The 22262-nt window shown below is 48.7% G+C and overlaps 5 protein-coding genes and 1 long non-coding RNA gene across 14 annotated transcripts in view; 3 read left to right on the top strand and 3 right to left on the bottom strand.

Annotated features, from left to right (window-relative positions):
• The window catches only part of LOC148380604 (uncharacterized), a 5224-nt gene extending 2867 nt beyond the window's left edge, over positions 1–2357 (bottom strand). The window contains exon 1 of the long non-coding RNA XR_015854572.1: positions 2076–2357. This is a non-coding gene — a long non-coding RNA (uncharacterized LOC148380604). The remainder of the gene's footprint in view (positions 1–2075) is intronic.
• flt1 (fms related receptor tyrosine kinase 1) overlaps positions 1–3412 on the top strand; it is a 17175-nt gene extending 13763 nt beyond the window's left edge. For 2 of the 4 annotated variants that reach the window (XM_088362920.1, XM_088362923.1), the window contains 13 exons: positions 13–148; positions 531–638; positions 739–852; positions 993–1072; positions 1527–1599; positions 1691–1782; positions 1853–1975; positions 2091–2202; positions 2304–2403; positions 2482–2578; positions 2657–2739; positions 2853–2928; positions 2993–3412. In XM_088362920.1, coding sequence (XP_088219046.1) covers positions 13–148; positions 531–638; positions 739–852; positions 993–1072; positions 1527–1599; positions 1691–1782; positions 1853–1975; positions 2091–2202; positions 2304–2403; positions 2482–2578; positions 2657–2739; positions 2853–2928; positions 2993–3160 — 1362 coding nt within the window. In that variant the 3' untranslated portion in view covers positions 3161–3412. Of the gene's footprint in view, positions 1–12; positions 149–530; positions 639–738; positions 853–992; positions 1073–1526; positions 1600–1690; positions 1783–1852; positions 1976–2090; positions 2203–2303; positions 2404–2481; positions 2579–2656; positions 2765–2852; positions 2929–2992 lie in introns of all 4 variants that reach the window. The other 2 variants (XR_015854568.1, XM_088362922.1) reach the window with 2 other exon arrangements.
• pan3 (poly(A) specific ribonuclease subunit PAN3) lies at positions 3370–12158 on the bottom strand. 2 transcript variants are annotated; one of them, XM_088362927.1, is made up of 19 exons: positions 12020–12158; positions 9261–9601; positions 8308–8429; positions 8138–8210; positions 8003–8073; positions 7728–7872; positions 7437–7654; positions 7217–7321; positions 7083–7140; positions 6843–7004; positions 6664–6780; positions 6488–6589; positions 5688–5853; positions 5518–5605; positions 5290–5429; positions 5093–5222; positions 4960–5024; positions 4741–4879; positions 3370–4646 (listed from the first exon to the last, which is right to left on the bottom strand). In XM_088362927.1, the coding sequence occupies exons 2-19, from the start codon at positions 9574–9576 to the stop codon at positions 4506–4508; spliced, it is 2358 nt and encodes a 785-aa protein (XP_088219053.1). In that variant the 5' UTR covers positions 9577–9601; positions 12020–12158; the 3' UTR covers positions 3370–4505. The 2 variants fall into 2 exon arrangements, with proteins under 2 accessions (XP_088219053.1, XP_088219052.1); XM_088362926.1 differs by lacking the exon at positions 12020–12158 and adding an exon at positions 9775–9922.
• flt3 (fms related receptor tyrosine kinase 3) lies at positions 8589–15955 on the top strand. 2 transcript variants are annotated; one of them, XM_088362925.1, is made up of 23 exons: positions 8596–10755; positions 10957–11036; positions 11109–11260; positions 11410–11516; positions 11596–11707; positions 11785–11918; positions 12006–12178; positions 12245–12383; positions 12463–12640; positions 12780–12880; positions 12991–13099; positions 13163–13362; positions 13428–13543; positions 13613–13745; positions 13813–13917; positions 13988–14098; positions 14189–14348; positions 14416–14522; positions 14602–14717; positions 14895–15017; positions 15081–15292; positions 15406–15511; positions 15598–15955. In XM_088362925.1, the coding sequence occupies exons 1-23, from the start codon at positions 10728–10730 to the stop codon at positions 15745–15747; spliced, it is 2952 nt and encodes a 983-aa protein (XP_088219051.1). In that variant the 5' UTR covers positions 8596–10727; the 3' UTR covers positions 15748–15955. The 2 variants fall into 2 exon arrangements, with proteins under 2 accessions (XP_088219050.1, XP_088219051.1); XM_088362924.1 differs by having other exon boundaries at positions 8589–10755; positions 14895–15292.
• On the bottom strand, positions 12643–22262 carry pdx1 (pancreatic and duodenal homeobox 1). Of its 4 annotated transcripts, none has more exons than XR_015854569.1 (4): positions 21715–22262; positions 20295–21151; positions 17992–18028; positions 12643–15321 (listed from the first exon to the last, which is right to left on the bottom strand). XR_015854569.1 is itself a non-coding variant. In XM_088362930.1 (2 exons), the coding sequence occupies exons 1-2, from the start codon at positions 22157–22159 to the stop codon at positions 20799–20801; spliced, it is 798 nt and encodes a 265-aa protein (XP_088219056.1). In that variant the 5' UTR covers positions 22160–22178; the 3' UTR covers positions 20331–20798. The 4 variants fall into 4 exon arrangements, 1 of the variants encoding a protein (XP_088219056.1); XR_015854570.1 differs by having other exon boundaries at positions 12643–12679; XR_015854571.1 differs by lacking the exons at positions 12643–15321; positions 17992–18028 and adding an exon at positions 19616–19961.
• Positions 16182–19636, top strand: urad (ureidoimidazoline (2-oxo-4-hydroxy-4-carboxy-5-) decarboxylase). The gene is made up of 8 exons (XM_088362928.1): positions 16182–16522; positions 17171–17360; positions 17475–17579; positions 17659–17863; positions 18146–18299; positions 18395–18483; positions 18684–18893; positions 18964–19636. The coding sequence occupies exons 1-8, from the start codon at positions 16443–16445 to the stop codon at positions 19311–19313; spliced, it is 1383 nt and encodes a 460-aa protein (XP_088219054.1). The 5' UTR covers positions 16182–16442; the 3' UTR covers positions 19314–19636.

Here is a 22262-nt window from a genome sequence, read left to right as displayed (position 1 = left end):
CGCATCCTACAGCCCGCCAATTCCCGGAGTAAAACCGAGTACCTGTCCATCGTACTGGACTCTGGAGACGGCGCCGTCCGGGAGCAGTCTGAACGACTCCACTATGATCCCAACCAGTGGGAGTTCCCTCGAGAGCGTCTCAAATTAGGTACCTTATTTCGTAATTCTCTCGTTTGTTTGCCTCCAGGAATGTAAGCAGAGGATGTATTAAGATGGCCTCGGCGATACTCCCGCTTTCTCACAGCTCTTATCGACTGATCGTTGGGAGGTTCCATTAATCAGTGTATTGTCTTTGGCTGGGTAATTAAAAGCCCAGTCGGAGGGTGTTTACTGACACTAATCAGCCACAAGGGTGGTGCTCAGTCCAATGTTCTCCTGATGCCCTTGGAAGTTGTGTCTTATCAGACGCTCACTTCCAGGATGGGCGAGAAGCGAGTATCATGTCGCACACCCAAGCGAGAATTTGGGTTATGACGAAGCTTTCAAGTCTTCAGTTGGAATAATACTCCAAGTATCGTGTTCCTGTCAAGCAGGCAAGAATTTGGGCCGAGGAGCCTTTGGTAAAGTGGTGCAGGCCTCTGCGTTTGGAATGGACAAAGCTTCCAGCTGCACGACGGTTGCTGTTAAAATGCTCAAAGGTACAAAAGGTCTTCTGCGAGGTCTTCAATCTATTGGATTGGATTTTTCGCCCCATGTATGTATCTATGTATGTGTGTGTGTTCACGTTTCATCCGCTAGAGGGCGCCACAGTCAGCGAGCACAAAGCCCTGATGACTGAACTGAAAATCCTCAACTACATCGGACACCATGTCAACGTCGTTAACCTACTGGGAGCTTGCACCAAGCCGGGAGGTTGGTGGATGATCGTGATTACACACGCAATTGGGGTTCCAGACTAAGTTCCAGACTAAGTCTTAACCTTTGATCATTGATTGATTTGGATCAGGGTGAGGACAATTTTGATGGGGTGTGTGTGTGTGTTTGCATTACAGGGCCGCTGATGGTGATCGTGGAGTACTGTCGCCATGGAAACCTGTCCAGCTTCCTGAGAAGCAAACGAGAGATGTTTGGGGTGACTGTGCAGTTGAATCGTTAAAGATGCTATCGGGCTCTCTTGTCATTATGTTAAGCAATACCGAAAGGGTCAAATCATTCACACGTACACACGCACGCAAAAAGTCACTTCTGTAATCTTGTTTTGCGGTTGAGATGAAGACCTTATCTGCCTCACCTTTACTTCCCCATAGCTCCTCTGAGCCTCTCGCAATTAACCCAACACGGCACCATATGTCAAGTTTCTCATGGCAACTTCAATTTGGATCCCTTGACTTGCTTCCGCAACTTTTCATTTATAGGTTGAGTTAGGACCGAATGAATGAAATTTCAATGCTAATTTTACTTTCAATGAAGTAATTCATTTGAAAGCAATTTATTTCTCGTTTGATTCTAAATTCTTTGCGATGCCATTTCTTTTGGATCGAATTACAATATAGTATACGACTTGATTTCTATTTTATATGCTCCAGGTGGCCAGAAGAAAATCTGGAAAGAAGAGTTGCAACATCCAGAGAGAAATGAATGATGACACAAACATTGGCGGTAATTGCTGCCAGCGGTTGCATTCTTGTCATTAGCAATAGTTTGTAACCGTCTATCCTATTTGGGATATTCTTTTTTCAATTTCCAATAGATGACATATCAGACTCGCCGTTATTTCTGGAGGATCTCATCTCCTTCAGCTTCCAGGTGGCGCGAGGAATGGACTTCCTGGCGTCGCGCAAGGTCCGACCCCTTATCATCTTCAATCGGTGACGCACTCAACATTTGTTTTGTTTTGTTTTTTCCACTTTAGTGCATTCATCGAGACCTGGCAGCCCGAAATGTTTTACTGTCTGACAATAACGTGGTAAAGATTTGCGACTTTGGCCTAGCGAGGGACATCTACAAAGACCCCGATTATGTGCGAAAGGGTGACGTGAGTACGCATGCATTCGCGCACACACACAAAAATTGTATGCGACAAATGTGACCGACTTTGTTTCAGTTCCAACATTTTGCTTTGCATTTTCTCTAACCTGATTGGCTGTTAGGCTCGCCTGCCTCTCAAGTGGATGTCTCCGGAGTCCATCTTCGACAAGGTCTTTACCACTCAGAGTGACGTGTGGGCCTTTGGTGTCCTGCTCTGGGAAATCTTCTCTTTGGGTAAGAGCTGGCCCCCTTGGACCCTAAAACACTCCGCAAAGTAGCAAGAGGAACTCGGTGTTAGGACGCAACGAGTGATGTGGTGGAAACACGTACCGTAGGGGCCTCACCGTATCCCGGCCTGCACATCGACGAGGACTTCTGTCGCAGACTGAAGGCGGGAACCAGGATGAGGGCGCCGGAGTACAGCACGGCCGACATGTGAGGAGAAAGCGACGCCAGGTGGGCTTTGGCTTTCCGTCCCGACCGAGCTCACGTGGTGTTTTTGCGGGTGTCCAGTTACAGCACCATGCTGGCCTGCTGGGAGGCCGAGCCCAGCGAGAGACCTTCCTTTTCCCACCTGGCGGACACCCTCGGAGATCTGCTTCGCTCCACGGTCAAACCGGTCCATCCAAAACAACACGAGTCATCGGAAGCCGTTAATATTGACAGCAATGTTGATTTACATTGGCAGGACGAGAAGAATTGGATTCCTCTGGGATCTCGGGTGGAATTTTGGAAGAGCGGAGAAAAGCCCCTTGCTGTCACTAACTTAAGGTCGCCACTGGCCATGATTTGACATGTTAGGATAGCTTCATTTCATTTGTCATGTATTGCTGAATAGAAGAACGAATCCAAATGTTGACCACGAGTGTGCTTGTACTGTGCAGTTACATGCATGCTGTGGTGGCCAAACTGGACACATTTGAGGAGATGCCCTGTGAGGATCCCCGTCACAGATCTGAGGTGATGAAACAAACACACACACACGCGCACACACATACTTGAATAGACTTGACGTGTGCTTCAGGATTACGACAGCGGCATGGTCCTACCTTCAGAGGAGCTGCAGCGTCTTTCCTGGAGCAAGGGCATCAAGGAAGCCGTCCGTCTCCATAGCAACGGGTCATCCAGGTGGGATTCGGACCTGGGGAGCTCCCCTCCTCCCGACTACAACCTGTTTTACCCCTCCTTCTAGCTCCCCCCCTCCCTCCATTATTACACAGTTAGCCAAGTATAAAAGTCACAGTTCCTGGTTGTATTGGTACCTCAAAGGGAGGAAAGGCCCTTCTTACACTGACATTATATGCTGATATCTGGATGGATCGTTTTAGGAATTCCTATTATGTCATGTGTGGTTTTCTTTCAACTGCCCTTACTCATTTTTTGCAATGTGACGATGCTGTCTTGCTTTCTGAATTCTTTATTAAAATACTGCTGTACACACAAATATTGCAAAGTTTGAGACATTGGAACACGAGGGGGAAAAAAAATGTTGGTTGTGGAGTGTGTGCGTGCGTGTGTGTGTGTGTGTGTGAGGAGCGGCTGGGGGGGGGTTCTAAAGCACCACAGTCATCAGATGAGCTAACAGTTAGCACCCCCACCCACCAAGCAGGCAATGAAATTCTTTCCATGAAGTCCTTTTTTCAGGGTCAACAGAGTTCGAGAGCAGTGTTTAGAATCGTGGAAAAACCTCCTCGGAGCATCTTTGGGGGGGGGGCGCTGTGAACAATCCTGACCAATGATGGCAGATCACATTCAATCATCGGGTGGGGTGGGGGGGTGGCAGGCGTGTGTTTGTGTGTGTGTGTGGGGGGCACTACCTTATTTGTCATCCTGCGTGTCGTTCCCCTTCACTACTGCTGGCATTGGTCCACAGATTTTAAAAAATTAGCGCTCCCGCTTTGCCGAAAACGCGCGCGCACACACACGCACACAAAAAAAGCGCTTCTAAAAAAGAAGAATGGGTGACATTCCGTATAGAGGCAACTGCCAAGATGGGTGGGGGGGGGGGGGCGCAAAAAACAAATTAACAGCGCCATGATAAATGCGTGAGACTCTTTGTACACCCTGTGGGCAATTCATTCACACATAAAAAAGTAACCCGGGGAAAAATTAAAATCTTAGTGCAGGCTCCTCTGAGGGGAAAAAAACGCCTTACTCACCAACCCCTCCCACACAAACAGCGGTAGAAAGAAACAATAAAAACATGTTCAAGAAGAACCTCAAACATTGGTTTGTTCCCCCGAAATCTAAAAAAAAAAAAAAATTCGCCGTCCCAAGCGTCCATCTCTTACACCGTTTTTCCAGCTTGCAGGTTTTTTTCTTTTTTTTTTAGGAAAGACTAAAAAAAAAAAAAAATACACTTTAGAAGGGAAACAAAAGCCTTCTCGGTGGACAGTGTATGCGACTGAGGCCTTCCCGCCCAAAATGCTGATGTTGAAATGTCCCCACGAGCTCAGCCGTCCACCGGCTCGCTGGGAAGGTGGATGGCCCGCCGTAGTGCAATCGTAGTGCGCCCACCAGGCCGGTCGGGGACGACGCTACAGTGAGCCAGCGGAGGCCGCCTGCAGCTCCTGAAAGGTGCTGTCGAAGCAGCGCTTCAGGTCCGAGTAGGTCACCACCAGCACGCTCTTCTCGTCCCGCGACACCAGGCTGATCTTCTCCGGCCCACCGGCGTCCAGCTGGCCAATTCATAAAAAGAAATACAAGTGAACATTTGGTGACACGACATCCATGGAGAGTGTCAGTTTGTTACGGAAAGCAAACGTCACCGACTTTGTTGAGACAGGAGACGATGTGGCTGAGGTCGATCCACGGCGTCCCGGCTTCCGTCACCTGGTGAAACAGGTGGTCCCGGAAAAGCTTGAGCAGGTAGCGGTCGCCCGTTTCCGACCACGTGGGGTCCTTCTGAAACCTGAAATTCACACGGCGCGGCCGGCGGTTCGAAGCGCTGACGTGGCAACAGCGCAAATGCGGACGGAGCGGCGGACTCACTCGGGCCTCTCGTTGATGGTGCCCAGCTTGGCTAGCAGGCGGAAGAGGCGGCCATTTTGCACTTCCTGAAAAACAGGGGCAATCGTGTTTTGCCACCATTGTGCCATTGTTGACTGTGCGTACAGCACATCACCTTGGCCAGGTCCTCCTCGATCACGTCGTTCCTCATCTGCGAAGCGTCCAGCTGCGTGTAAAATCGAGCTCCGATCATCGGCATGATGTCGTTGACGCTCCGGAGACGAGACTGTTCGGTCAGCAGGTATCTGGAAGCGGAGAGAGAAGCAAATGTTAGATGGTGGGGAAAATCCGTGGCTCAAATGTGGCTCTTACAGTATGAGGTTCTTGAGGTCTGACGAGTAGTTGATGGACACCAGCTCCATGGCCTTCTGCAGGTTCTCCCTCTGAATGCCAGCCAGCGAGTTGCAGGCCAGCGCCAGCACGACTTTGCCCAGCGACACCAGGTCGGCTTGCTGAAACCACAAGAGACGCGTTTCAATCGACGATGACGAGCGGCCGGCCGGCCGGCCCGGGTGTTGCGCGTGGCGAGCGAGCGAGCACCTGGTATTGCGGCATCAGGGCCAGGTGGTTGCTCTGACTGCTGTCAAAGGTCAGGACGTCAAAGACGCCCACACAATTGACACGTAACCTGCTCACACACAAAATTCGACAGCGTCGTCAAAAGTCACAAGATGAGCTCATCTGGTTGTTTATGCTTCTCATGTGCAAACCTAGTCTTGCCCGTGATGAGGATCTTGCTGGGGTCCATAACGCGGCACGCCAGGCCCGCCGTGTGGATGGTGCGCAGGGCCGAACTGAGCTGGACAATGTAGGCCCAGATGAGCGACTCGGGCAGCAGGCCGGCATGCTGCCGCGGAGGAGGAGGCTCGTGTTGTCCTACACACACAAATAAAAAAAACATCACGCACTTTATCAGGCAAAAACAGCTTGTGAGAAATGAGTGACGTGCAAACTGACTTCCTTTTTTTTAAATTTTTTTTTTATTGTAAGTTAGAGTGGGGCTTCTCATAAATGACAATGGCCTGAAAACCAGCATGTTAGCCTCCAATAAAAGTCTGGATCAGTTTTGATTCCAGCAATTGATTTTTTGCAAATTGGCTCCAATAATTGAACATGACACAAAAACTAGCGTGGCGTGTTTTTGTGTGCTGCAGGCTCGACACTGCTCTGCTCTGCTCGGCTCTGTTCTCGTGGATGAGGTCGACAGCAGCACCTGCCTTTAGGATCACTTTCAGCCACAGGTTCCTCCTTAGGTCCCTGTTTCGCTTGCACCGTGGCCAACAGTCAATAAAAGACTTGATCCAAAATAGAACGCATGGCTGACTTGCCGTGCTAGCCGCTGGAGCAAATGATATCCAGCCCTTAATTGGATTGACGTGCCTAAGCGGGTGACCTCATTAACGCCTATTAGTGGGTCACCAAAACAAAGTGCGTCAGGCAATTTTTTTTTTTTTTTTCAAAATACATACGCATATAAAAGGGGACATTATTAAGAGGAGGAGCCGCTTACCCCACTTCCTCTTGGTAAAATACGAGTCGGCCGCTGGATCGTTGAAGTGTCGGCTGAACATGGTTTCTGCGCCCGCGTGGAAGTCATAAGAGAAAACCAATGCTGTGCAATGGAGAAGTAAATAAGTCCATTTTCAAAGTAGAGAAAAAAGAAATAAATGAAACATTCCAACTCACAGTGGTCTCCAAAGGCCTTTGTCGTGAAGACCTCCCTCAGGGTGACCGAGTTGGAGTGCTGAATCTTCTTCCACATGTCCACCAGCATCATACACTTGGTGTTGACGAGGCGGAAGCCTGAACAACCGTGAAATGGAGTAGTCTACCGAATATTCCTTTGGCACGTGTGCTAAGCTTACCGTGTATCCTCCGCAGGCAGTAGGGCAGGTCGTCCTTGCTGTTGACCGCCTTGTAGCAGGACGTGATGTAGCTGAAGTTGCTGGTCTTCTGCATGCGGTTGGGTGGCGGGAGGGCCTCCAGGGGGAACAGGCTGTGGTAGCTGTCCACCTCAGACGGTACGTCTGCACAACACAGGGCACCGTCGATGACTAGCTGTCATCACGCTAACAAGGTAGGATCCGGAAGTTTGGGATTTCCACCTGTGTTTTCCGAGTGATCGATCTGCGCCATGGTTATCAGGTGCCTGTTGATTAATTCCTGCCAGGCGTTGGAAGACGTTAACGGCGGCGGCGGCGGCTCACGTCCGTGGGCCGGCCGGACGGCGGAGAAATACCTGTCGGAGTTCATCTGCCATGAAGAAGGACGGGGCGTTGGCTTTGGGCTGCATGTAGGCCACGTGGGGTGCGGTGGGGGGGTAGATATGGTAGGTAGGAAACACCTGCGGTGAAACCACAAACAATGAGCTTCCTATTTACTGATAAAGCAAAACTCGGTCATGACTTTCTGAATAACAGCCAAAGAATATTTGTCATTCGAAGAACGCCGCCACGTACCATCCCGGCCATGGGAGCAGGGGTATTGTCCGTGTAGAAGTATGTGGTCCCCCCGACGGTCTCCTTCTGGATGATGTGAGCGCCCGGGTCGGCCGTCGTGGTGGGCACCATGTAGTTGACCGGGTTGGGGGTGTGGCTGCGGCGGCGCGGGGCAGGCGAGGTATGCGGCGTGATTTTCGGCGAGTGAAGGGGAGATGAGCCCGCTGATAAAGACATGCCTGAAAGCAGACGGTCAAGCGTGTTTGGAGCGGGACGGAAGAGAAATGAGGCGGGAAAGAAAGGAGACGGCACCTGGAGCTAAAGCGGCAGCTGTGGAGCTGTTAAGAGCCGGGTGGGCAAAGATAGGCGAGGGGAAGGCCTGCACAGAAGACGGCGCCATGGTGGCCATTCGTGGAGCTCCCTTAGGGATGAACTCGCTTGCTGTCGGATTGGGCGCCTCAAAGAAAAATGGATTGTTACACACACCTTCAAACAAAAGAAATCCTTAACCGTTCCGACGGGTCGGTGCGTCACCAATTGCAGGTTACCTCAAAAACGAGGGACACCCTGTTTTGTTTTTCCCTCACCTTTCTCCGTTGAGAAATGCCAAGAGCACCAAAATCGCTGAACAGCGATGACGTTGGGGAGTTGACAGGGTCTACGTGGGGAAAGGTTGAGGTCATTTCAACGGGAACCGGAGCAATGTTGGACTGACGACTGACCGTGAGTGCTGTGGCTGAAATTCTTGGCACCGTCGTTGAGCAGACTGGGAGAGCTGCTGCTGGTAGTAATTCGCTAACAAGAAATGGAGCGATTCAAAACACAAGAAAGGAAGCTGTGCTATCAAAGATGGGAACAAGGTCGAGCATGACAACCACAAAGTTGCGGATACCTGCATCATGGAGTATTTGGACTCTGCGGGACTTCCAAATCCATTGACGCCAATGAAGCTGCTGCTGAAGTAGGAATTGGTGAGGTTGGCGTCGCTCAGACTCGCTCCCTCCATCCCTGGAACTGCAAAGGACAAAAAAGGACTTCTTGTGATATTGAGCAACGATGCTGTCAAGTAGAGGAAGACGTTTAGGACGATTGAACGGTCTCGACTATGTGGAACCAATCACAGGGCTCATTAGAAAAAATGTAAACAGTTCCTCAGATGCGAGCAACGGCGATGCTAATCTCTTCTCTACGCACCGCCCGCCAGCATGGTTTGCTTATCAAGTCACTTGACATCTTACACACGAGTATTATGACGTCAAAATAACTTCGCGCTATTTTGGGTTGATTTGTACAAAAGAAATGAGCGCAAACACACAAACAAACAATACCTCGTGGAAGGCTACGTTAGCTACTATGGCTACCTTAGCATCACAGCTACAGTTAGCAAGCATGTAAACACGCGTACTCGCTCGGATTCAACAGCATACGAGATGATTGATTTTGATGTGAAATGAAAAGCATAAAGTATTCCAGGGTTTCTTTTTGCACAACAGATTGCCATGAAGCTGCACTGGGCTAACTTTCAGCGCTTTCTGTCCGTATCCACAGCTGTCATAGCATCAGGCCTCCTTGGCCAGAGCGGCAGGCAACAGGCTATTAATGCTTCATTTACACAACACAAGAGTCACGTCAGTTGTGAAAAGCCACCCGGAGAGCTCCACAACACAAAGAAGACGATGCCGAATTGCACGTGACGGCTAAATGCGCAGGGAGCAGTTTGGGGGGGGACGAGGAGGCCTCACTCAATCCCCGGGCTAGATTTTCAGTCAAGTCCGACCGCGCTCCTCTTAAAGTCAGGTGTGCACCCAAGTGAGGTCCCGGCTGTGAAGTAAAAGCGTTACTCACTGGCTAGCAACGACCCGTCCAGAGAAGTCCCCGCAGGCCCCATGGCTTCGCTCTTCTTGGGCAAGCCGGTTCCTCCTCCAGCGCCGGAGGCCGCGGAACCTCCGAGGGAATACCCCGTCGGAGTCCCGCCACCCCCGGGTAAAGACAACGGGACGGGGCTCAGGCTAGCCATGGACGGGTCCTCGTGCAGGAACTGGCACTCGTCTCCATAGAAGCACGTTTTGTCTTTCGCGTAGTAACGGCAAAACTTCACCTTGACATTGGGTATCCCAGCACCCCCGAGCGGAGCGGCTGAGGCTGGGAGTCCGCTGTTCATGGCACCGTCGCCGCCGCCGCCGTTGCTGCCGGAAGACACTCAAACATAGAGAACCGCACAGAGCTAGCAAGCTAGCCCAGCTCAGCTCAGCTCGGCTCGGCTCGGCTAGCCTGCAAACAAGTCCCCCCTATTCCGCGGACTCAAATTCGCCTCCTCTGTGGCGTCGGGAGCACTTAAAAAATGCGCTGCGGTACTCACGTCATCACGCTGGGGTGCATGTTTGGCTTCCGGACTTTAGATCATTGCACGCGCGGAACAGCGATGGCAAGGGTCGCCATCCATGCAGACGCTTTTCAATGCTTTTTTTTCTTTTTTCTTTAAAGTGTCGCCTGTTGTTGTTTTTGCTCACTGCCAGGCTTGTCTGCACTGCTTGCTTGAGAGCCGCTTTGCATTGTGGGTAAGCGACTCTGTTTAAAACACAGCACACACTGATGCTGCTCTGCAAGTGTGCCAAATCTCTTATCCAATTAAAAAAAAAAATGACAACGCAAATGGATTTGGCCCACACCTGAGTTAGATGGTTTATGTTCAATTGTAGTTCAAGTAGCAATCAAATGCAAATGTACTTCAACGTTAAATACAACTGAACTGATTTAAGAAAGCCGTCACAGGATGTCATAGATGTCAAGTGGACATTTTAATTCCGTGATACTTCCACGTACCACTAGAGGGAGCTCCCGCATTAGTTACTAATTATTAATTCGTAACATTTTAAAACTAACTTTTGTATGGATTTGCTGCGAAAAAGGGGGTGCAAGGGCCTACACGTTGCAGTGCAATGCTTTTATTTTCTACCGCTTTGTGATTATTTTGTCATATGTTGCCAATAAAAATGAATTTTTATGATCTTTGAACAATGTTCATGTCAAATTAGGGTATGTAAAGGGATCACTTTAATAATTGTGTATTTGTGGACTATAGTACTTGTACATACAGCACAAAAGTCCCACCAATGGTAACAAAAATAAGAATTAGGGGCAGTAGGGGGGAAAAACTCAAGTAGCAATAGTTTTAGGAACTTTAAATGTGGGTTTCTAGAATAGGAAGTAGACTTTCTCATTTATTAAGTTGCCAGGCGTGGCTTCCCCTTCTTAAAAAAAGTCCAATCAACCTTCAGAGTTTCATTGTGACAAACAGACGGAGACGGACAGATGTTCACGCACAGTCAAATGATTGCAAGTGAGTCTGATGATTTTTGTTGGGGGGGGTCGAATATATATTCGACATATTTGAGTTTTACAGTTTTTTTGTGTTTTTTTTGGGACAACTGGGACCAAAAAGGCAATTCACCAGTTATCTCAAACTTACATAACATTGAAAATGTGTTATGTATTTGCTATTATTATGATTAGATTAATATGATCAATAATATCGTTCAAGCTGTTCTGCTGCTGTGCGCTGCCGGCGTGCATTGCTGCACTGGCACGGCGGCCCCGGAGAACTGCGTACCAAGTTACGAGGTAAGTCCTCCATGGATATTTTTTTGGGGCGTGGAAATGAGTCAAGACTCAAGCTGACGTACGTATTTCAAGGTGGAGTGCTTCCACCCAGCGCAGCACCTGAAAGCATCGGCTCCAGTCCGTCTGGAGGTGGGTGCGGGGAGAAGACTGATCATCTCCTTAGAGGGCCTGCACGGGTGCGGCGCGTGCAGCCTGAGCAGAGGATCACACGCCGTAAAAGCCATGTAAGCGCGAACGCTATTTGATTTGGGCCACTAGGGCCGGTACAATACAGTTATGCGGAAATGACCAAAGAAGAGTTTCATAACTAAGATGATGAGGATTGTTCGGATTTGTATGTGTTATTTTTCTTGCGTTTTTCCCTTCTCGACAGAGATGGAAGCTTGGTCTTGACAGCGCTATCTGAGGGGCATTCTGGGGAGTACGCACTCAGATGTGGCCCGAACTTTTCATTGTCCTTTGCTCTACATGTAGCCACGAGTGAGCGAGCGAGCACCTACTCCTTTCTGTGTTGCGAATGAATTGTCATGGTCTAACTTTTGTTCCGTTTCCCTATTAGAAGCTCCCACCAAACCTCGTTTGAGCCTGGACCGGGTCAACAGCCCAGGGTATTCTCCCTGGTTTAAGTGTGCGTCTGAAGGCCTCCCAACGCCTACTCTGAAGTGGTCAAGGTAAGACGTCACGCACGTTTTCCAACGTCCTACAAGCCCTCATCTGGTTGCTTGTCACTTTCTTTCTTTGTGGACAGCGCGCAAGGTAAAGCCGTAGCAAGTGTAGGAAAAAGTGAGAGCACAATCTCCAGTATTGGCTTCATAAACAAAGGAGTGATGTGTTGTGCGACTAACAGCCAGGGGCAGGAATGCTCCCAACTCTACGACTACGGTGATCGATCCTCCCGCTAATCTTTCCGTGTGATGTCACTCGAAAAAAAATCGGAAATAGGTTACCTCATTGTGTGTGTGTTTTAAGACTTAGAGAGTGACCTGGTGAAGCAGGTCTCCAGCTTGATTTTGAGTCCCGGGCAGCCTCTTCTGCTTCGCTGCCGGATTCAACGCAAGTTCGACCGACGGGCGATGTGGGAGAAAGACGGACAACTGTTGACATCTGGCGCATTAGCGTGCCCTGCAAAAGTCAAGGAAGAGGTGCGGCCTCATTGCACCATCACGCAAACAAACATCTCCCCACGACATTTTTTTTTTTCCTTCCAGATGTGCGTCCGAAATGACTCGCACGGGAAAAGCTGGATGGCTTACTTGTTTATCGAGTCCGTGGACGCGGTCCACGGCGGTACGTACACCTGCAGGAATCAAGACCACACCAGCAAGTCTGTCAACGTCAGCGTCCAGGGTCGGTTCTGTCAAATGACACGTGCATTTGTCATTTTCAACAGGCTCATTATTATTCTTTTTTGTTTTTTAAATCTCAGCGGAAGATTTCCTGTCGGTGCAGCTGGATGGCAAAAAATTTCTCTGGGCTCGAGAGGCGGGTGACGCCTGTTTGCAAGCCGCCGTGGTTTACCACCCGGCGCTGCAGCGGTGTACGTGGGAGACGCCCGATGGCGACGTGTCCAAGTGCATCACTGAGGACTGGGTCACCGTGCAGAGGTAAAAAAAACGACCATATCATCCAAGCGGACAGAAATCCTGCCCAAACAACAAAATTGGAGAGCCAATGTCAGTTTTAAGTTCCAAAAGTGATGATTAGCGGACTAATCCTCAACATTAATATTTTCTGTTCTGTCAGGACGGTGAAGCTGTGCGGCGGAATCAAATCAGGAGAATACAAGCTAAACGTGCAGGCGGGTGGACAAAAGAGAAGCGCGTCCGTGTTTGTGTGTGTTGTAGGTAAGCAACCTGGGGGGGGGGGGAACTCGAGTCGAAGATATTCTTTATCCTCTGCAAAGTGACAAATGATCACAATAGAAACATAGTATTCTCTCCCTTTCTTGATCTAGACGAACCCAAATTTCAATTCAGCGTCCACAACAACAGCATCAGCGTCCATACGTCCAGCGCCGTACCGGCAAATTACACCTGGATGTGGTGTTCACCCGGCAACCAAAGGTACGCCGCGACCGTTTCAAACAGACTCAAAGTGACATTGCCGCTCTTTTTGTTTGATTTCAGCTGTGACGCTCGCTTCCTCTGGGAGGAGGTCGCCGACGCTCGGCGAAGCGACTCTAACGTACGGTGCCGACAAACCATCCAGAGCTCGACCGGTGTCGATGTGGCACATGGACGCTATTTAAAGTTTTGTCTGCAAAACTCAGCTGGCTACTGGTGCTCGGCCCCGCACTACTACCCGCCTTCCCCGCAGGCCTCCACAGGTTTATTTTCACAATATATACTTCCCTAATATACACTTGTATATTTGAAGTTTTTTTTTTTTCAGGAGCGCTTTCAGGAGAGGATAAAAGTCGATACACGGCGCTAAAAGTTGGCAGCGTGATCCTGGTTGTGGCTTTCTTCACCGTCAGTGTGGCGCTCATGTGCTTTATCAAGAAGAAGGTGAGGCGTCGTACACACACTTAAAGAGGCGGCAGTGGCGGCGGCGGCTAATGCTGACGTGTCCGATAGAAACCCCAGTATCAGCCCCAGCTGCAGATGATCCAGATGGTGGGCCCAAATGACAATGATTACATCTACATTAACTTCAAGGATTTTGAGTATGATCGCAAATGGGAGTTTCCCAGGGAGAACCTGGAATTAGGTTAGTATCATTTTATTCAGGTTGAATTGGAGTACGGTTGGAAACTTAGTGCCCGGGTGGTCCTCAGGGAAAGAACTGGGCTCTGGTGCTTTCGGCACGGTGGTGCAGGCCACGGCGAACGGCATCAAGGGGGCCGGCGTGTCACAGCAGGTGGCCGTCAAGATGCTTAAAGGTCAGCGTTTGCGTGATGACAGCTCAAATACAAACAATTCGGTAAGACGCGCAAATCCGCTCGCTTGCAGAGAAACACCAGCAAGTGGAGAAAGAGGCTCTGATGTCCGAACTCAAAATGCTGACGCACATCGGCCACCACAATAACATTGTTAACCTGCTGGGAGCGTGCACGGATTCGGGTACGTTTATTGGATGCGTGGAAACGTTTTAATAGTAGTGTCAATTGTTTGGGAGTATTCCAACGTTCCCAATGTGCCTTTTCTACACAGGCCCCATCTATCTGATATTCCAGTACTGTTGCCACGGCGACTTGCTCAACTACCTGAAGAGCCGCAGCGAGTGCTACCACAAGTCAGCAGTGGACGCCTTCGCCAGGGATTGCAACAGCAACCTCTATCGCAACCTGAAGCCAGGGCAAAACTCAACCACGTAGGGATTTTGTCACATCTATTGTCTTTTGTAAATCTCAACCGAGACCTTGTTGCGTCACCATTAGCGGGCTGGAGGGCGTCGTGGACAACTACATGCCGATGCACCCTGCCTCCATCAGGGGGCAGGAGCGCATGGCCCTCCTCTGTCCCAACTTGGACGACTGCGTTGAAGGTCTGTGGCGCAGACAGAATTTTAGACGACGCAGATGATGATGATGACGAGAATTCAAATCAAAGGGCTTCATCCGCAGACCCGGAGAGCGACGACAACGGCCAGCCGGACGACTTGCAGGCCCTGACTTACGATGACCTGTTGAGCTTTGCTGTCCAAGTGGCCAAAGGCATGGACTTCCTGTCCTCTAAAAACGCAAGTAACCTCCACTACATACGCCCGCCGTCTTACTATATGATGACCGTGAGTTACGTTTTCTTCATCCTCATGGCAAAAATGGATTACAGTACATTCAATTAGGCCATTGCTGTACGCTGTGTTATTTTTACCCCGAGGCCACAGTGTAATTGTATGACACGCGCGTGTCAACAGTGCATCCATCGTGACCTGGCGGCTCGCAACGTGCTGGTGACCAAAGGTCGACTGGTGAAAATCGGCGATTTCGGATTGGCGCGGGACATCGACAACGATTCCAACTATGTGGTGAAGGGAAACGTAAGTGGAAAGATCATTTTTCCATTGCGGCGCTTCGGTAAAATGACTGGAAATGCCTGGCAGGTGCGTTTGCCCGTGAAGTGGATGGCGCCCGAGAGCATCTTCCAGGGGATGTACACCATGAAGAGCGACGTGTGGGCATATGGCATCCTCCTGTGGGAAATATTCTCTCTGGGCGTCACCCCGTACCCTGGCGTGAAGGTGGACCACGGGTTCTATTCAATGATTCAGAGTGGATTCAAGATGGAGTGTCCTTACTACGCTGACGAGTCTGTGTAGGTGTCATCGGCAGGTTGTGGTAGAGCTACGGACAGACGAGAAGAGTCACAGAAAGGCAGAGAAGGGCACGCAAACAACGGTCACAGTGCTTCATGCTTCCTTCTACCAGGTACGGAATGATGTGCAAATGCTGGGCCCTGGCCCCTGATGACCGACCCTCTTTCTCCAAATTGGTGGACTTCATGTTGGAACGTCTGATGGCCAGCGAGGAGAAGGTACAAAGTTGATCTCTAATCGCAATTTCGGTCAAAGCTTCCGATTTGACACTAACTCCAATAACAGAGCACCTTCTTTTTTTCAGCTGTATCACAACATAGTCAACCAGGCACCCAGCGACTACCGGAATGCGTCAGTCATTTTGGACGCTTCCATTTTAACCCAACAGAACGTGGACGACACGCAGTTGGACAAAAACAAACCTAAACTGTCCGGTGATCCACCAAAACAATAATTTCAATACATTCACACGTCTTTTAAAGTTCTCTAAAAGCTAAAAACACGCCATAATTTCTCCATGCCGCTTGCATTCGCCTTTCAAGTGGAGCCGCACCATTATGTACACCATGATTGTATTACTTGTGTTTTTTGTTTGGTGTTTTCTTTGCCTGTTAATATGCATTCATTTTAGATTGTCATTAGATTAAACGATTTGCAAAGTTTTTGCCTTTGTATTTTTTTTTTAATATTCATCAAACCGACGCATCAAACCTGCAATAATAATTAATTGACATGAATAAAATAATAGTAATAATGGCTGTACGACTTCGCCAGAAACTGACCAATGAGCTGTGCCGGCCTGCGAATGAATGACAGGCAACTTGGCCAATGGCTGCATAAAACGGAAGTATGAAATCAACCAATGACTGCGAGCGTATTGTCGGCTGATGCCTGCCATTGGACAACCGCCATTAGCTCGTGCAGTTGTTTCGTCGTTATCAACAGTTGCGTTCTGATCACACGCCTAATCGTTTTTTAAACTGGATTTACCGATCTATCAACACACCCTCAAAGATCACATTTTATACGTAATACCAAGACACTTTTGAGCCTAGACGTGCATACGTAGCCATCGCTATTTGCGCATAATCACGCGTCGGCTTCGTCGCCATTTTGAATGTGGCGAAGTCGAGAGGCTCCGAGAACAAGATGCCCCATTCGTGTTCTTCCTTGACTTGTTCCAACCGTTTTACAGCCGAAGCCAGAGCTCGTGGGATTAGCTTTCACAGGTAAAACCGAACTATGGTTTTAAAAAGATGGATCTGGCCATCATACAGTCAATTTGCTGACAGAATTCTGCCGATTTGGTGGCTAATCCCTTGCACGGTGCTGGAATGCCTGAGGCGAAAGCAACTCCAAAGAATAATTATTTGGCATCAAATTAAAATGCCCCTGAAGGAAAAACTTTGTCGTTAGTTGCTTAACCGGGCCACACACGCGTGTGCTTCTTTCCATTCGCATTATAGCATACTACCCAATCGATATTGGTCGTAGTACCAAGACTGGCCAGCACGGTGCCACAAGGGGGGCATCCAAACTCCGTAGCCCCTCCATCATATTTGATATTTATAAAATATATTTACAAATCGTTTCCTCAGCACTGCAATGTATCGCCCAGTCTCCTTTTTTTGTTTTCAGCCCCGGGAAAGAATAAATCCTGGAGCCCTTCCTGGTGTTGACTCAACAAATATTGCACAGTTAAACATTGTTGGCCTCGAAAATAAAAATAAATCACTCTTAACACACCCCACATAAACACAAATTAACACTTTCTTTTCATCTCGACTTGTAGCTAAATAAAATAATGAAAAAAGAAAATGCTCAAATTTGGCCTGTATGTGGCCCGCTTTGACTAACTTTTCTCATTTCAAATCTAGATTCCCCAAAGACAAAGTCCTTCGAAAAAAATGGGAAAAAGCTGTCAGAAGAGGAGGATTCAATTCCAATTCGTCCACCATGCTATGCAGTGAGCACTTCAGGCCACAGGACTTTGACAGAACAGGTCAGACAGTCCGGCTCCGAGAAGGAACCGTTCCCGTCTGCTGTTTCAGACCTCCTGATAATAAGGTAAATGCACCATCAACGCGTCCAAGGTTTGGAAGATTGGACGCGACGTGCTGCTGAAAATGTCTTTCTCCCCCTTTCCGAAAATGTCTTTCTCCCCCCTTTCTGAATGCAAAGCCTCCCCGGATGTCTCAGACCTCCCAGAAGGCCAGGGAGCCGCTGCCAACAAAAAAAGATCCCCCACCCCAGCCTGAGCCCAAAGTTGTAATCGTGCCCACTGTTGTGAGTAAAAAATTGCTAGGCTCGGGACTGAAACAATCAATCCAATGACTCAATTATTGATTCTTCTTCTTTTGACTAGGACCACGCCTATGCTTCGACACCTGAAGAGCTGAGGGTCAAACTCGGTGAAGCCTTGACTAGGGTGGAGAGTTTGGAAAGAGAGATTCGGAACGTCAAGGACAGAGAGAGGAGGGCAAGGAACACCGTGAGTTGCCTGCAGGAGGATCTCGAGGTGAAGAAAATTCTGAACGACGAATTGAAAGAGCGGCTCGATATGTACTCAGGTGAAATAGACGCAAACTTTTTTACGATTTACAGTAAACAGTTTACGATCCAATTCTGTTTTGGTTCCACCTCGTTGCATATTTTGTTGAATACCATGAAACACATTTGAAGAAAAAAAATTAATTACCTGGCTTGATAATAAACCAGAGCCAGCACGACTTGACCTGTAAAGAAAAAAAAAAAGCTCACTTTGGTAACAATACTTTGCCTCATTTCAAGACTTTCTTTTCATTTCAACGCGATGCGATGCGATCATTTGCCCTGGGCTAACTGAATTCCAGATCTTCCAGTTCATCTCCTGTCGAAACACAGCCACGAATATACCAAAGAGCAGCGGGAGTTTGCCGCCACTCTGCATTCCCACGGCCCAAAGGCGTACGACTACCTGAGAGAGTGTCTCCATATCAATCTCCCGCATCCGCATACCTTGCAAAAGTACTGCTGCTATGTATTTTCTGGAGGCTTGTTTGTTTTAGCTTGGATGACTTTGAACAGACGCACGTCTGCTTTTCTTTTCTTTTCTTTCCAAGGTGGTTGAGCTCTGGGCAAACCAAACCCGACCTTAACACGATGATGCCCGACACGCCGAGACCGGAGGATGACACGGCTCAATATTTAGGTCAGTGCGTTTGCGTTACGTCCGACGCCAGAGTACATTTAATTGATTAGCCACATCCCATTATTTGGTCTCTGTGTGTATACACAAAAGAAAACATCCTGTTGCGTACGCGCCAGCCAAGGTCTTTGTGAAAACATTAACCGGACGCGTCGAGCTGGTGTTGAGAAGGACGTTGGACTTTTGATGAATGATTGTTTTAGACTTTTCGGGTGGCCAAGCAGCCGTTCGGGAGAACATGAAGCTCTCTCAAGTCAACGAGCTTCCATACGAGCAGTTTATAAAAGTTTTTGGCAACGTGGTGGAGAAGTGCCCCATCGTGGCGGCGGCCGTCTGCTCCCAGCGTCCCTTCGCCGACGTCGAGGCCCTGGAGACGGCCATCTACGACTTCATTGACGCTTTGTCTGAATCGGGTGAGTCGCTTTGTCAATAGGAGGGGGGAGTATCCCAAAAAAGATCTTGGCTCATTTGGTTTCTCTCCAGGCAAAGAGGGAATCCTCAGGTGCCACCCAGACCTCGGCGGCCAGGACCTCCAGGCCGGCACCTTGACCCAAGAGTCCATGAGCGAGCAGGCCACCGTGGGCTTCGACACGCTGGGCGCAGACGAGGCCGACAGCATGTCTTGCTTGAACGAAGAGTACAAAGAGCGCTTCGGCTTCCCGTTCGTCATCTGCACCCGCATGAGGGACAAGGCCAGTATTTTCCAGGAGATGCGCAGTCGCATGGCAAACGGGTGCACAGAGGAGAGAGAGCGCAGCATCCAGGAGGTCAAGAACGTATGTTCTCTGCGTCTTCGGGACCTTGTGCACGCTGACGCCACAGCCCACTTTTAAATGGCACATAACATGTAGCCTGAAATGCTGGTTTTAATTTGACATAGTATTGCAAAAAGTACACGTCGGGGCTGCTTGATTATGAAAAAATGTTAATCATAATTATTTTGGTAACTGAAATTATGATTATTCAAACAATCATTTATTTTTTGGTACAACTTTTATGATTATGCCAATTTTGCAAAAAAAAAAAATCTGAACTGACATGGAGTGAGTATTCATGTATATGTTGTTATAAGTAGTTTTCCATCCATGGTCTGCCTAAAGCTTCTATTTGTATACAAACAGTTCCCCCCCCCCCCCCCCCCCTTGAACGGCTGCTTACAAGAAGATCAATGTGACACGGATGAAACGGCAAGAAACCAATAAAACCATTTTTGCAAATACTGTGCAGTACTGTTTAGCGCATACGGTCGTAGCACGTGTTTCCACCGGGAGGCAGTCAAACATTCAAAGCACCATTTTACCACAGCATTCTAGTATGTGATCCTCCAACTTGCTGTGTGGGCACTTAAATGAACAGACGTATAAGAGACATATAATCAGTGAAGTGAATGCGTAGTGCTCCGACTGTGTACTGTCTCCCTCCAGATGACCAACTCAAAACACCACATACTGTACGTTGCCTGTTGTAGTACCAAGAATGACCTGTGAGAGGTGGCATGGTGCCACATGAGGTCAATGAGAAAAAAAAGTTTGGCAGGATTCTCACATTAATTAGAATTTAAAGAATATTACTGCCCGAGTACAGTTCAGTTATTTCGGTTACTTTAACAAATAAAGCGACTATTTCTGACGATGTACAGTGAGATGGTGCTATATGGTGACAGAGACGTCAACCCAAAGTCACGGGCAGCAGTTTAGCTAGTATTGAACAATTCCTCAAAGCGAAGCTGCTTATTCTTAAAAGTCTTTCCCAGTTGAAGATTACTGTCACTGAACTTTAAACAATAAATTGAAAGAAATAAAAACAATACTTACAGGCATATTTGTAGTCTTTAAATCCACAAAAAGACGGTCAATGAAGTTACCAGCTGTAGTAATTGGTCTTTTCTTCTTCGTCTGTGTTTGAATGAGTGTTATACTGCCCCCAGTGGTCAGGTTGGGAACACCAGATGGAACAGCATAGTGAACTGCAGCATAATAATTAATTTTGAATTAATTTTTCACACTCTATTTAATTGTTTGATTACTCCCTGTCTTCAAAAAGTACACTATTCTAGAGTAGTAATTTTCCTTGCCCCAAAATGTTTTTCATACCTCAAGGCACCAACCACTATACAAGTGTGATAAGTTTGCTTGAACATAACGTACACGATTGCACACCCTAAGAGCAGACGAGGAAAGAGAAAAAAGCACTTCGGATAATTGTTCAGAAACATGTAAAAACTGAGCAAGGGATGGAAAATGCTTGAATTTTCCCTGATTATTACGACATGTATAGCCCGTGTTCCTGCTTCCATCCATGATGAGCTTTATAAGGCTTCAAAAAAGCGTGTTCTTTTGGTCCAGGGTGCGGGACTCTGGGGAGAGCGGTGGCGAGACCCCCGCTGGCGCCGTCTCTCCCTGGTCCCCGGAGGTGACGGCCGAGTCCTGGTCGGGCTCACCCCTCCGAGCCCGCCGCCGGTCCTCCTCCTTCTTCCACTTCATGCGGCGATTCTGGAACCAGATCTTGATGTGGCGCTCGGTCAGGCTGAGGGTGAGCGCCAGCTCCACGCGGCGAGGCCTGGAGATGTAGCGGTTGAAAAGAAATTCCTTCTCCAGCTCGAGAAGCTGAGCACGCGTGTAGGCCGTGCGCGTACGCTTGCTCTCCTCAACCTCGGCCATCATGTACGGACCTGAACAAACACAGTGGCTTCAGTTTCAAAACAGTACTTTGTACTTACTGCCATCAAAAATGCAATCGTGAAAATGGTATTTATTCATGTAAAAACGTGCTACATCATGTCAACATACATAAAGTGCCTGTACATATTGAACGAAAAATAAGCCTATTTTTTGAAATGACAATTCTTGTTTTATTTGATGTTTATTTTATACTGCCATTTATATGACCAAAAACGAATGTATAATTTGAATCAAATAATTGATATAATAATAATGAAATCATTAATGTGATGAGAAAACGGTCAGGAAAATACCGAAATCTAAAGCGTGCAACAATAATTATAACAAATGTGGATTTAAAACGAGGCTATGTCATCGCGTGATATTTTTGGTTCAATTAAAATGATTGATTATTAACTTTTTTATGAAGATAAGAACTAATAAAAAGCTAAGTAGACCTTACTGGTTTTCAATAATGACCCGACAAGGTTAACCGATCATAAAAATGATTCCCCGTGAGTCACTTAATACAATGCAAACCTAATAATCATCATGATCATGTATTACGCGTTACCTGTCCACTGCGCCTTCCACGCGTGGGAGTGGGCCTTGCTGCTTTTCATCCAGGGGAAAGGAAGGTGAAATCGGCTGTGCTCGGCCGTGTCGCCGAAGGCAGCGGCGGGTGTGAGCGGCGGCGGGTGTTGTGGCGCTTGGGTCGGGTGCTGCTGCTGCTGCTGCTGCTGCTGTTGTGGTTGATTGGGGTGCTGCTGGTGCTGGTGCTGCTGCTGGTGCTGGTGGTGCAGCATCGGGATCCCGAGGTCTTCCCGCAGCGAGAGCCCGTAGGCGGGTTCCGCCAGGCCGTCCGTCGGCTCCAGGGTGGCTCCCGCCGGGTACCCGGCCTGCACCTGCCGGCTCATGTAGAGGCAGGGCGGCGGGTTGTGGGCGAAGTCGTCCGCCCTCTGGTACGCGCAAGAGTCCTTGAACGGGAGTTGCTGGTACGCGTGGTTGTCGCGATGCATGGCTGGCGCTCGCTGCAGGGCCCTCGCCCCTGGCGTGGACCTTCTCCTCTGGTGGCTGGCTGCGCCCACTTGGCGCGTGCAGGTGTGCCCGCACTGGGACCAC

The sequence above is a fragment of the Syngnathus floridae genome, chromosome 20 (assembly GCF_059516105.1).
Source record: "Syngnathus floridae isolate MCC-2025c chromosome 20, RoL_Sflo_1.0, whole genome shotgun sequence".
Taxonomy (NCBI): Eukaryota; Metazoa; Chordata; class Actinopteri; order Syngnathiformes; family Syngnathidae; genus Syngnathus; species Syngnathus floridae.
The sequence above is the reverse complement of the archived record's forward strand: the minus strand, read 5'-3'. Positions and strand labels throughout refer to the sequence as shown.

Excerpts from the sequence above, each read along its gene's own strand:
- pan3 (XM_088362926.1), bottom strand. The coding sequence starts at position 9,794 with ATGCACCCCAGCGTGATGAC. Across the intron at positions 7,873-8,002 it reads GCATTTCTCAACGGAGAAAG|GCGCCCAATCCGACAGCAAG; the intron begins GTGAGGGAAAAA and ends TTTTTCTTTGAG. Across the intron at positions 7,141-7,216 it reads TGGCAGATGAACTCCGACAG|GAATTAATCAACAGGCACCT; the intron begins GTATTTCTCCGC and ends AACGCCTGGCAG.
- flt3 (XM_088362924.1), top strand. The coding sequence starts at position 10,728 with ATGTTCACGCACAGTCAAATGATTGCAA. Across the intron at positions 11,261-11,409 it reads TCACACGCCGTAAAAGCCAT|AGATGGAAGCTTGGTCTTGA; the intron begins GTAAGCGCGAAC and ends CCTTCTCGACAG. Across the intron at positions 14,718-14,894 it reads ACTTCCTGTCCTCTAAAAAC|TGCATCCATCGTGACCTGGC; the intron begins GCAAGTAACCTC and ends GCGTGTCAACAG.
- urad (XM_088362928.1), top strand. The coding sequence starts at position 16,443 with ATGCCCCATTCGTGTTCTTCCTTGACTTGTTCCAACCGTTTTACAGCC. Across the intron at positions 17,361-17,474 it reads TCAGACCTCCTGATAATAAG|CCTCCCCGGATGTCTCAGAC; the intron begins GTAAATGCACCA and ends CTGAATGCAAAG. Across the intron at positions 18,894-18,963 it reads TGACGCTTTGTCTGAATCGG|GCAAAGAGGGAATCCTCAGG; the intron begins GTGAGTCGCTTT and ends GTTTCTCTCCAG.
- pdx1 (XM_088362930.1), bottom strand. The coding sequence starts at position 22,159 with ATGCATCGCGACAACCACGCGTACCAGCAACTCCCGTTCAAGGACTCT. Across the intron at positions 21,152-21,714 it reads GTGGAAGGCGCAGTGGACAG|GTCCGTACATGATGGCCGAG; the intron begins GTAACGCGTAAT and ends GTGTTTGTTCAG.